At 39.5% G+C, this 11,742-nt stretch overlaps 2 protein-coding genes across 2 annotated transcripts; both read left to right on the top strand.

The window, feature by feature from the left end:
• The first annotated feature begins 5,240 nt into the window (after positions 1–5,240).
• Positions 5,241–6,867, top strand: LOC138338603 (uncharacterized). Its single transcript, XM_069289580.1, has 4 exons — positions 5,241–5,661; positions 5,754–6,242; positions 6,298–6,547; positions 6,645–6,867. Exons 1-4 carry the CDS (start codon positions 5,241–5,243, stop codon positions 6,865–6,867), a joined length of 1,383 nt encoding a protein of 460 aa, XP_069145681.1.
• Positions 6,868–7,171: 304 nt separating this feature from the next.
• On the top strand, positions 7,172–7,555 carry LOC104649314 (uncharacterized mitochondrial protein AtMg00860-like). Its single transcript, XM_019215567.1, has 2 exons — positions 7,172–7,282; positions 7,325–7,555. The coding sequence occupies exons 1-2, from the start codon at positions 7,172–7,174 to the stop codon at positions 7,553–7,555; spliced, it is 342 nt and encodes a 113-aa protein (XP_019071112.1).
• Positions 7,556–11,742: the final 4,187 nt, after the last annotated feature.

The following is an 11,742-nucleotide window of genomic DNA, read 5'->3' as shown; positions in this document are numbered from 1 at the left end:
TAGTTGTAATTATTACAACAATTATTGTAATTATTTCAGAAACTACTAAAACAAATTAAACAATTGCAGAAAATGCTACATCAAAATCATAAGGCATAATGCATAAATATGTCTTTGAACTTGGCTTGAAATCACATTTATAACCTTCAACTTTGGATGTGCACAAATAGGCACTTAAATTTGTATAAAATTGAACAAATAGATACACATGTCCTACATGTCATTCTTTTTGTCCTGCGTGGTGTCTTACGTGTATTGTGCCATGTAGGATTCATGTGTTTATTTATTTAAAAGATGAAGAGTTAAAGTGTCTGTTTGTGCATTATGAAAGTTGGAGGTCAAAGTTAAAATTTGAAGCCAAGTCTAGGGTCCAATATATGTATTATGTCAAATCAGAAAGACAACAAAAGGTAGATTTCAACTTTTTTCTATTACTTTAAAGAATGTTGTGTACCAAATCTTTAAGGGCGTCAAATAACTCATTAATATCAATCAATTTGTTAGAAATTACCAAAAGATGTCAAAAAATTTTTGGTGACAATAATTTTTCTGAAAACACCTTATACAACTCATTTCATTTGCAACTATTTTCCAACTCTTGTCTGTCTCTCTTTTTTTTTGTCTTAGTTACATTTTTTCATTATCATACATATTTATCATATGAAAATTTAAGTCAGTGATGATCGAAAACTCTTCCATGCCTAAACAAAAGGACATGCCACTATAACTTATCCAAACTTCCGATTTTCGATTGCTAAAATCCGAACACCAAAGAGTAAAGAACCTCTTAAATCTGAATACATATCAATCATTGTCTAAAACTATTATTTTCATACCTAATTGGATTCACAAAGAAATAATCGTTTGACAGACTGATCTGAGAAGGCTCAACAATTAAAAAAAATGTGTCCTTCTATGGAATAGTTATAGCTTTTTGCCTCTCCTCTATCATCTGCTTTTACAGTTGCTGAAAAAACATTTGTTGCACATTATCTTTCTCCATCAAAACATTTCCACCATCCTCTTGTTTTAGCTGTCTGAATCATATTGTTCATACCCTTCATAGTGATTAAAAACAGGAAAGGTGATAGTGGGTTTGCCTGAGGCTCTTTGTGAGCTGAAAAAATCTGCAGTAAGCCCATTGATTAGAACATAAAAGTTTATTGTTGAGATAAAAAACATAATCTAATTCATCCACTTTTGACAAAATCCCCTTTTTAAGATTTTCATTAGGTACTTCCAGTTAGCATGATCGTACACCTTTTCTATGTTTAACTTCCAAAGAATGCCAGTTTTTTTTGTTTAGTCCTATAGTTTACTGCTTCGTTAGCAATCAAAATTGCGTCCATGATTTGTCTCCCTTTTATGAATGTCATTTGTTGTGAATCCGCCAGTTTGTATATCACACCCTTCGGTCTCTCTGTGAGTAATTTATATAGTATTTTATAAACACTACCTATAAGACTGATTGGTCTATAATTCCTTAGCTCCTTAGATCCTTTCTTTTTGGGTACAAGTACGATGTAGAATTAAAACTCTTCTCAAGACTTCTTGATCATAGAATTTCTGAAGAGTATCCATTTTATCCCGCTTCACTATCTCCAACACGATGAAAAAACCCATTGTGAAACCATCTGGTCTAAGGGCCTTGGCTGCTTCCAATAGATCTAGACATGTTAGAACTTGATTTACCTCGAATCTTCCTTGAAGGGCCATTTTATCTTTATCGATAATGACCAGGCAGTTTGCATACTGATGGTAGGTCTCTACCGTATGGGTTTTGTGTACAATTTCTTGTAGTAAGTGATCATTTATACTTCAACTTCAGCTGGCTCATAAGTGACTTTCCCTGTATCATCATTTGATCAATGTTATGTTCCTTTTGAGAGAATTTTCCATTTTGTGGAAAAACTTGGTATTTTTGTTCCTTTTCTTAAGCCATAGTACTCTTGATTTTTATTTCCATTCAATTTCCTCCTTAATCAGATACTTATATTCTAGTAGGACTATAGATTTTTTTGTTATTTCTTCTTTTTATAAACACTCTGTTTCCCTCTCCATGTCCATTTCTGCCAATTGTTCTAGATGTTGCTTTTGTTGTAGGCGAAGGTTTCCACTCACCTATTTTCTCATTCCTTAAGTTTGTGCTTCAAAGCTTTAAGTTATAGGCAACACATATCATGAATATTTAAATGATGACCAACAATCTCTTTTACTTTTTCAACAAAACCTTTAGATTGTAACCACCAATTTTCAAACTTAAAATAACTCTTCTTAAGATTAGTGTCTGTCTAGATCCTTCTTGTAGTAATTTTAATATGTTTTGTCTTTGTTTTGCACAGAGGTTGTGCAAAACCAAAATGTAGAAGGTTGTGAAGAATTAGTCCATAGGTGACCCACGAAGGCCATTGAGAGACCGTAGGTGGTGACCGTCGTTTGGAGGTTCAAGCATCTGGAAGCAACTCGGGGAATTTTGACTAAGTGAGGGGCTATGAAAGGATCGACGGTCCGCTGACTGATCGACAGACCGTCCTGTCAAAATGTCGATCCGATCAGAAAATGTCCCAGTACCCGATATTGAAGAAAATCTAAGTATGAAATGACGGGAAGTATCGACGGATCGTAGGTGAATCGATGGACCGTGTTGTTGGTCAGTCGATTGGATCAGAGAAAATGCAAAGTGAAGGATGAGAAAAGATGCTAAGTATGGACTTACGAGGAAATCAATGGTCCGTTGTTTCAGCGACGGACCATATGTGGGGGTCGTTGATTGAACACATGTTTTGGACAAACTTTCGTTATTTGAATTCCATTTAATTAAGGACTCTGTCTTTTTATAAATATTGTGTAAAACCTCGTTTTTGGGGTTGGATTATATTACTAGTTTCTTAGTTTTGTTCTTGGAGATTTGTCTTTGTATCTTGGGCATTAATTCAAATTTCCGGATATGGTTTCTAAGATAATTGTTGGTTTTAAGTTGAATTTCTGGATTTTCTTCGAACTTGTCAAAGTAAGTTCATGATTTATTATTTATCAACCATGAATTGTGTTCTTCTATGCATGGTTAACTAAATCCACAACAGGGTTGTAGGAACCATGTGTGATTAACAAAATAAACCTAGCTAAATGACAATTCTTAAATATGTTATTGCATGCAACGAGTGCATGCGTTAGAACTCCCCATATTGCTACTTGCCGGACTAAGGGGTAGTTAATAGGAAAAGAATTATCGACATAGATTTAGTGGGGTACAATCTAATACGCTCATTTTGATTGGTGAAAAGTAATAACTAAGTCAAACATCAAATATGATGCTTAGTATGAAGTAAATGTAAGGATTAGTAACTTAGACACACGTAGCCGGACCAAGGTAAGGGGTTAAATTCTTTAAATTCCAGACCAAGGATTTAGAGATACACAACTTATCACTTTGCATGCAAAACACTAGGGAAGTACCGTTGTAACTAGGATTATGGTCTTATGAACCTATGAGGAACACTTACAACCTAGTTTCTCTCACAACTTGATAAACACCAATAATTCCCTCTTGCTACTTTTTTGATTTCACAATATTACAATACTTTTGTTTCATAAAACCCCCCTTTAATTACTAGTTTTCGAAAAGGACTTTACTAAATAGAAGTAATCGTGCATTCAAGGTAAGTCTAAACCATTTTCCTCGTGGGATCGACCTTAAAATAATAGTTGGGTTGTTTACTTGATACGACCGCTTATACTTCTTTAGGGAAGTGTAATTTGAGCGTATCAAATTTTGACTCCGCTGCCAGGGAAAGTGTCTTTTACATTAACTTTAATAACAATTACTGAATTTTAGTCAACAATTTCCTACTTTTACTTTTTTTATTTTGTTTTTGTTTGTCTCAGGTCTAGATCTAGTGTATGCCAAGTACACGGAGCTGAGTAGAACCGACGCTTCCATTCAATCCTAAACTTAACCGGACACTCCTTAGAATTAATAATCAATAGAATCCCACAAATCTAGGTGATGGGATCAACCGTCAGCTCCTCCACCGGTTGATTCTCACAACCAGGTGATTGTAAAAAACCCTGGTGATGATACTTTGAGGAGGATATCTCCCTTCCTACGCCCATAAGAGTTCTATAGGGGCAACATCAACATCACTGATTCTAATGGGCCTCTTGTCCTAACTCCTCTACCATAGGGTCACACATTCGTTGTACTAGTAGCTTGATGCAGATGCTCACCGCTAGAGGTTTGTTTTCAGGGCTATGATATAAGGATCCACATGCTCATATTGCCAAATTGAGGTCGGTGTGCAAGAGTTGTGTAAGGAGGCCAGCTTTGGATATGGATGTCATGGGGTTAAGAGTTTTCCCTCTCTCACTGATGGGAGAGGCCACAATATAGTTTACTGAGTTGATCTATAATTCAATCTATACTTTGGACTAGTTGAGGGATGCGTTCCTAGCACAGTTTACCCAGTGTCTAAAAATCTCAACCACAAAGATAGAGTGAACGACTTTGTGTCATTACTCGGGGAGTCAATGAGTAGCTCTTGGGATAGATTCACCTCATTCGTGAGAAGTGTCCCAAACCACCACATTAATGATGAGTCGTTGAAAGAGTACTTCTATCGGGGGCAAGATGATAATAATAAGGCAGTGCTTGATACTATTGCGGGGGGTCATATGGTGAGTGCACATATGCAGAGATCTTAGAGAAGTTGGAGAAAATCTCTCGCAACAGTAAGGCTTGGAGCACTAGGAGGTCAGACACTAGGAGAAACACCTTTGCAGTACAAGTTACACACAACCTGGCCCCAGATGAGATTCATGAAGAGATGGCTCAAATGAGAACTGAGCTTGGGTTGATATTGAAAATATCACTAGAGGTGTAGAGAAGGTGAATGCGGTGAATTATTTGACTAAACCACCACCACCAGTGGATGACTACTACTATGAAGAGGATTCTTATGCAGTGAATGCGCAGATGGGGGGTTTCCGACTGAAGTCCCAAGGCTCCAATAAGGAGAATTAGCGCCAAAGGTCAAGGAAATCAAGGTCGGAACTATTGGAATTACAACAGAAAGGGCCATTAAATTTGAGATGGAAACTACAACCGCGATAACAACTTCAATCGGGGTAACTATGGTAACAGAAACGAATGAAGTGGGCCCTCTGTTCCGCCTCAAAATTAGGAAGTAGATCGTAGGGATGGTGGAGGTAGTATGGCGTGAGTGGAAGATATGTTGCAAAAGATGAGGAGGAGGTTTGATTCTAGTGATGAGCACGCTAAGGAGTTGAGAGGTGATTTGGCTAATATAGGGCAAAAGGTGGATGCACATGCAGTCTCAATCATGCATCTTGAGTTGAAAATGGCCCAGTTGTCTACTACTGTGAACCCACGTCAGCTGGGCACTCTTCCTAGAAATACCATTCAGAATCCAAAAAATGATGGACATTGCATGGCAGTCACGACTCGAGGAGGTAAGCATACCATTGATCCACCCATGTTGTTTATAATAGAAGATGAGGTGAGAAAAGATGAAGAGGTAGTCAAAACTAGTGGTGAATTAGCGGACAAAGCGGTAAAAGAAGCAGAGGTACCCCAAAAAGTGATCCCCATTCCTAGACCACCACCACCATTCCCTCAAAGATTGGTGAAGATAACTAAGGATGGTAAATACCGGCACTTTATCACTATGTAGAAATAGATTTCAATCAATGTCCTTTTGATAAAAGCTCTAGAATAAATTCCTGGTTTTGCCAAGTTTATGAAAATATATTTACAAAGAAGAGATCGGTATGTTTTGAGGATGATGACCGAATGCAGTATTGTACTACTATTTCTACAAGGTCTCTTGTGCAAAATAAAGAAGATTCGTGCGCTTTCACTATTCCATGTACCATCGGTTTGTTACAATTTGTTAAATCACTATGTGATCTCAGTGCAAGCATAAATCTCATGTCTCTCTCCATATATAAGAAATTGGGTTTGGGTCACCTAAAGCGCATTGCGATGCAGTTACTGATGGCCGATCGAACAGTGAAGAGGCCTATTGGGATACTCCATGATGTGCTAGTGAAGGTGAAATCGTTTATATTTTTGACCGATTTTGTGATTCTTGACTGCAAGGTGTATTTTAAGGTGCCTAATATTCTTGGAAAGTCGTTCCTTACTAGTGCTCGCGCCTTAGTTGATATGGAAAAAGCACAGATGAAGTTTAGGTTTAATAATGAAGAAGCAACTTTCAACATTTGTAGGTCCAAGAAGCAGAGTGGTGAGCTCCAAACAGTATCTGCTAAATCCTACAGGTTTGAGAGTACGTGAGGTACAAATTGAAGAGTGCTTTGGTGTTGAGGCACTAGCGTCAATGATCATGAATATTGAGAGTGATGATACAGAAGAGTATGGGTCATTGGCTGTGGTACTTGAACGAGGTGAATTTTGGTTCAAACCAAAGAAATTGGAGTTAGATATGAAATATCGCGAGTCTCCAACCGCGAAACCATCTATTGAAGAGGCCCCAAAATTAGAGCTTAAGGATCTAACACCTCATCAGAGGTATGTATTCTTGGGAAGAGATGCCTCTTTTCCAGTAATTAATCGAATCAGATTTGAATGTGCAATAAGTAGAGTGTTTGGTTAAAGTTTTGAATAGGTTCAAACGGGCCATTGGATGGACTATTGCGGACATTATTTGGATCTCAGCCAGTATTTGTTCACACAAAATTCAACTCATGCCCGACCATAAGCCAAGTATTGAGAACCAGAGACATTTTAATCCACCAATGCAAGTGGTAGTGAAAAAGGAGAGCATTAAGTGGTTAGATGCCGGAGTCATATATCCTATTGCTGATAGTAGTTGGGCATGCCCCATTTAGTGTGTGCCTAAAAAGGGGGAAATGAAGTAGTACCCAATGAAGAACGAGCTTGTTCTAATGATATCGGTGACTGGATGGAATGTCGGTATGGATTATCAGAAATTGAATGCATGGACTGAGAATGACCATTTCCTTATGCCCTTCATGGACCAGATGTTAGATAGGCTCTTAGGAAAAGGATGGTGTTGTTTTCTTGATGGTTACTCGGGTTACAGAGGATCAAGACCTTTACTTGCCCCTATGGGATAATCGCATTCAAGAGGATGCCTTTTGGGTTGTGTAATGCACCTGCTACTTTTCTGAGATGTATCATGTCGATATCTCCGATATGGTGGAGAAAACTCTTGAGGTGTTTATGGATGACTTTTCAGTTGTTGGCGACTCTTTTGATCGTTGCTTGAGTCACTTGAACAAGGTTCTCAAAAGATGTGAAGATTGTAACCTTGTGCTAATTTAGGGAAAATGTCACTTCATGGTGAAAGAGGGTATTGTATTGGGCCCTCGCATCTCAGATAAGGGTATAGAGGTTGATCGAGCAAAAGTTGAGGTTATAGAGACATTTTCTCCACCTATCTCTATAAAAGGTGTGAGAAGTTTTCTTGGTCATACGGGCTTCTACAAGAGGTTTATTAAAGATTTCTCAAAAAATTCACATCCTCAGTTCAAGTTACTTGAGAAGGAATGTTAATTCTATTTTGATGAATCTTGTCTGAAGGTATTTGGAGAGTTAAAGGAGAAGTTGGTTTCTGCGCCCATAATTATTTCCCCAGATTGGAGTAATCCATTTGAGGTGTGTGTGATTCTAGCGGGGTGGCTCTTTGTGTGGTATTGGGACAAATAAAGGATAAAATTCTTCACCCCATCTATTATTCTAGTAAGGCCCTAAATGAAACACAAAAGAACTCCACTGTGACTGAACAAGAGCTCCTTGCGGTGTTATTTGCTTTTGAAATTTTTTTCTCCTATTCGCTTGGAACGAGAATTATAGTGAATACTGACCACTCCAATTTGAGGTAAATGGCAAAGAATGATGCCAAACCAAGGTTGGTTAGATGGGTGCGACTATTGCAAGAGTTTGATTTTGAGGTGAAAGATAGAAAAGGGTCCAAAAATCAAGTTGGCAATCACTTGTCCAGATTATGGGATGAAGCAATGAGAGAGTTGTGTGAAAAGGCTGAAATTGATGGCACCTTCCCTGATGAGTATTTATTGGCCGCTTCTCATGACTTGATTGTACAGTTCGCCGATTTTGTGAATTATCTGGCTACTGATATAGTCCCATCGGACTTGTCATTCCATCAGAGAAAAAAGTTCATGCATGATGTGAAAAAGTTCTTTTGGGATGAGCCTTTCTTATATCAAAGTTGTGACAATAGGCTTATTCGCTGTTGTATGCCCAAAGTTGAGATGCTAAGTCTTTTGGAGGCATGCCACTCCTCACCTGTGGAGGGGCATCATAGTGGTATCCGGACAGCCCATAAGATTTTGTAGTGTGGGTACTATTGGCCAACCACTCACAAAGATGATCATGAGTTTTCCAAGGCATGTCATAGGTGCCAAAGATATGGAGGAATTTTGAAGAGGCAAGAGCTCCCTTTAAATCCTATTCTAGTGATTGATTTGTTTGATGCACGGGGCATTGATTTTATGGGCCCATTCGTGAGTTCTCATGGAATTAAATATATTCTTGTGGAGGTGGATTATGTGTCAAAATGGGTGGAAACCATATCACTTGTCAACAATGAAGGGAAGAGTGTCACCGCGTTCTTGAAAAAGAACTTCTTCTCCTGATTTGGTACACCCAGGGCCATTGTTAGTGATGAGGGATCTCACTTTTGCAACAAGTTGTTCAAAGGGCTTTTGGAGAAATATGGGGTTCGCCATAATGTAGACACTCCGTACCATCCACAAAGTAGTGGGCAAGTTGAGGTGTCCAACAGAGAAATCAAGCAGATCCTGTCGAAAACGGTGAACGCTAATAGAAAGGATTAGTCAAGGAGGCTTGATGATGCTCTTTGGGCTTACCAGACTGCATACAAGACCCCCATAGGTATGTCTCCGTACCAACTTGTATGTGGAAAGACTTATCACTTACCGGTTATGTTAAAGCACAAGGCCATGTGGGCGATGAAGAAACTAAATATGGATTGGAATGAAACAGTGGAATAGAGACTTAACGGGTTGAATGAGCTTGATGAGTTTCGCCAAAAGCATATCAAAGTTCAGACATCTACAAAGAGAAGATAAAAAAGTACCATGATCAAAAGATTGAAAAGCGAGAGTTTGCGGTTGGGGACTTGGTGCTTCTATTCAACTCTAGGCTACGCTTGTGTCCGGGCAAACTCAAGTCCACTTGGACTAGGCCATTCCTTATTACTGAAATGTTCCCATATAGAGCGGTTGAGTTTGAGAACAAGGAGGGTGCAAAGTTCACGGTTAATGGGTAATGAATCAAGATCTACCTAGGGCATGCAGAGAGTGCCTATGAAGTGGTTGAGGCATATATCATTGATGAAGTCTGAGTAATCAAGGGTCTTTCCTCGTGCCGCAATGTTAAATCAAGCACTTCTTGGGAGGCAATCAAAGGTGTATCCTCTAGCCAACAATAGGTTTTTTCTTTTCTTTTTAAGAACATTTGCATTCTCTTATGTCACTCTTAGTTTAATCATATTCATTTGTTATTTTAGTGTGTTGGCAAGAGAGTAGTTTAGGTTCCGTGTATCAAAAGTTTCCAGAAAAACACACAAAGAATAGTGTAATGGGTGTTCAATGTGAAGGGACCAAACCCATGAATTTTGCAGAAATTGATCTGATGCACAAATCTACAAACCAAATGACGGGCCGTCGTTCAACCGATGAAACGTCTACGGTGTCCGTAGATCCCAGATATGTCTTAAACTTTGGTCTGAATGTCTACACAAGCGACGGTCCAGTCGACAGTCCGTCGACCGGGTATCGTCAGTTCACATAACCAGTAACTCGACCTGAAGCGATAGTCTATATTAAAATTAAACCATTCATCTACCCTCCACATCTTTTTAAATTCCCTCCCAACCATTTCCCTCCCCTTATTCCCTTCCTTCTCCATTAACTCTTATAACCTCACCCTTCCATTTTCTTCAAAACCCCACTGCTCCCAAACCCTCAGAAATCCCAAAACCCTAACCCCCCATTTTCTACTCCGTCTCCTTTGTGTGTTCTCTTGTCGATGTTCGAAAGAGGGCACTCAGGTTGGTGTTGCAATATCACCTACTCACTCAATCCACTACAATTTAAATACATTTCATTTCCTTTTGCTTAATGAATTCTAGTTCATTGTCTTTTGGAAACAAATAGATTGTATATGGATCTTGACTCAGGAAAAAATTTGCATGTTAAACTTGTTAAAATTGGGTTCTAAGTCCCTTCGAATGATAGAAAGTGAATGACTTGGGGATGGAATTTAGGTAAATTCAATATGTTTGTCGATTTTATGTCTTAGGGCTTGATAGTCTCGTAGAACCCGTGTTCGAAATTTTTGAAATCGAAGCCCTAAGGATGAAGAATTCGTCTTATACTTGTTATTATCTGTTGGTTGAACTTGGGATCTGCTTAAAAGTGTAAGAATGTGTTTTTAACACCATGCCCTGAAACCTGTCTCTAACCAACAACATGAGACCCCGTCTACATCGTCGATGTGGTCTGTCGATGGTTAAAATATAAAATGCTTAACTTTGGAAAAACGGAAGTGGACTATTGTCCGTCAATTGATCGACGGGCCATCCTGCACATCCTTCGTTGCTAATGAAACTGTGATTCCGGAGAAATTCTGAATTATTCTAAGTGTCAGATGATGAAAGTTGACTACGGTCCATCCATTAATCGACGAGCCATTCTGCATATCCGTCGTTTCTAACTAAGAGGTCTGTGGAATGCCAACTTCTAATATTTGGTAAGTGTCCACCGATGGACACTATAGGTGGACCGTCGATAGTTACCATCTCCCAATATTGCAATTCTGCACTGGCCTGGGTCTTATGTATCCAGATTCTATTTTGATCATTTCGCTTGTGTAGTTTGATAATATTTAGACTAATGGCCCCGAAACAAGGCCTCGTTTATCAAAGGGGTAGGTCCAAGTCTGTGGCACCTTTCTGATAGTTGATAGATATGTCCGATGATGATCAAGATCAAAAATATGTCCTCCTTGCACCCGGACCCCGACACCAGGTGCTAGAGACACTTGAGGAACCACCAAGATGGTGGCGTTTGATATAGTTACCGCCTCCCGGTCTGATGAGGAGCGCAGACTAACCGACACACTATCTAGGTCTGCCTCAGGTTCTGAAGGAGCATCCGGCTCTAAGGACGCTTCAGGTTAAGAGTCGGCCCACTCCAGGGGTCGAATGAGGCCACTACCTCCGGTTCCGGATCACAGGGATCCACTCTCCCAGATTTGCCTGCTCGCAATGCCTTGTCAGATGAGGCCCAGAGTTCGGAGTGTGCTCCAACATAACGGCATGAGGTTCCTACATCGGTTTCTGATAATCCCAGTCGGTGGTGCTTAGATAGCCAGTACCCAGTCTACAGGGATTCGAAGGTGTTAAATAATAAGGAGGTGATGAATCGGTTGGTGACAGTCGAGCGGTGTGTTCTTAAAGGTAGCCTATTCACACAGTCCCTGAGGTGCATAACTTATTCACCCATCATAGGCTCGAGTGGATGGCGAGGAGTATAGGGTCCTATAGTGAGGAGACTGTGCGAGATTTTTACGCCTCATTTGTAGCGACACTCCAATGTGGTCGCCAAATATGACCCACTCATAGATATTATAGTTTAAGGCTATCGGGTGAACATTTCTCCAACTTCCATTCGCCGCTTCCTGTACGGTTGATC

Source organism: Solanum lycopersicum, chromosome 9, assembly GCF_036512215.1.
Source record: "Solanum lycopersicum chromosome 9, SLM_r2.1".
Lineage (NCBI taxonomy): Eukaryota > Viridiplantae > Streptophyta > Magnoliopsida > Solanales > Solanaceae > Solanum > Solanum lycopersicum.
Note: the sequence above shows the minus strand (reverse complement) of the source record. Positions and strands in the feature narration are given on the sequence as shown.

Bases quoted from the DNA above. Each gene is read 5' to 3' on its own strand.
- LOC138338603 (XM_069289580.1), top strand. From the start codon at position 5,241: ATGAGGAGGAGGTTTGATTCTAGTGATGAGCACGCTAAGGAGTTGAGA. The intron at 5,662-5,753 runs GTAAATACCGGC...GGTTTTGCCAAG, and splicing joins GGTGAAGATAACTAAGGATG to TTTATGAAAATATATTTACA. The intron at 6,548-6,644 runs GTATGTATTCTT...AGTTTTGAATAG, and splicing joins GATCTAACACCTCATCAGAG to GTTCAAACGGGCCATTGGAT.
- LOC104649314 (XM_019215567.1), top strand. From the start codon at position 7,172: ATGTATCATGTCGATATCTCCGATATGGTGGAGAAAACTCTTGAGGTG. The intron at 7,283-7,324 runs GTTCTCAAAAGA...GTGCTAATTTAG, and splicing joins GCTTGAGTCACTTGAACAAG to GGAAAATGTCACTTCATGGT.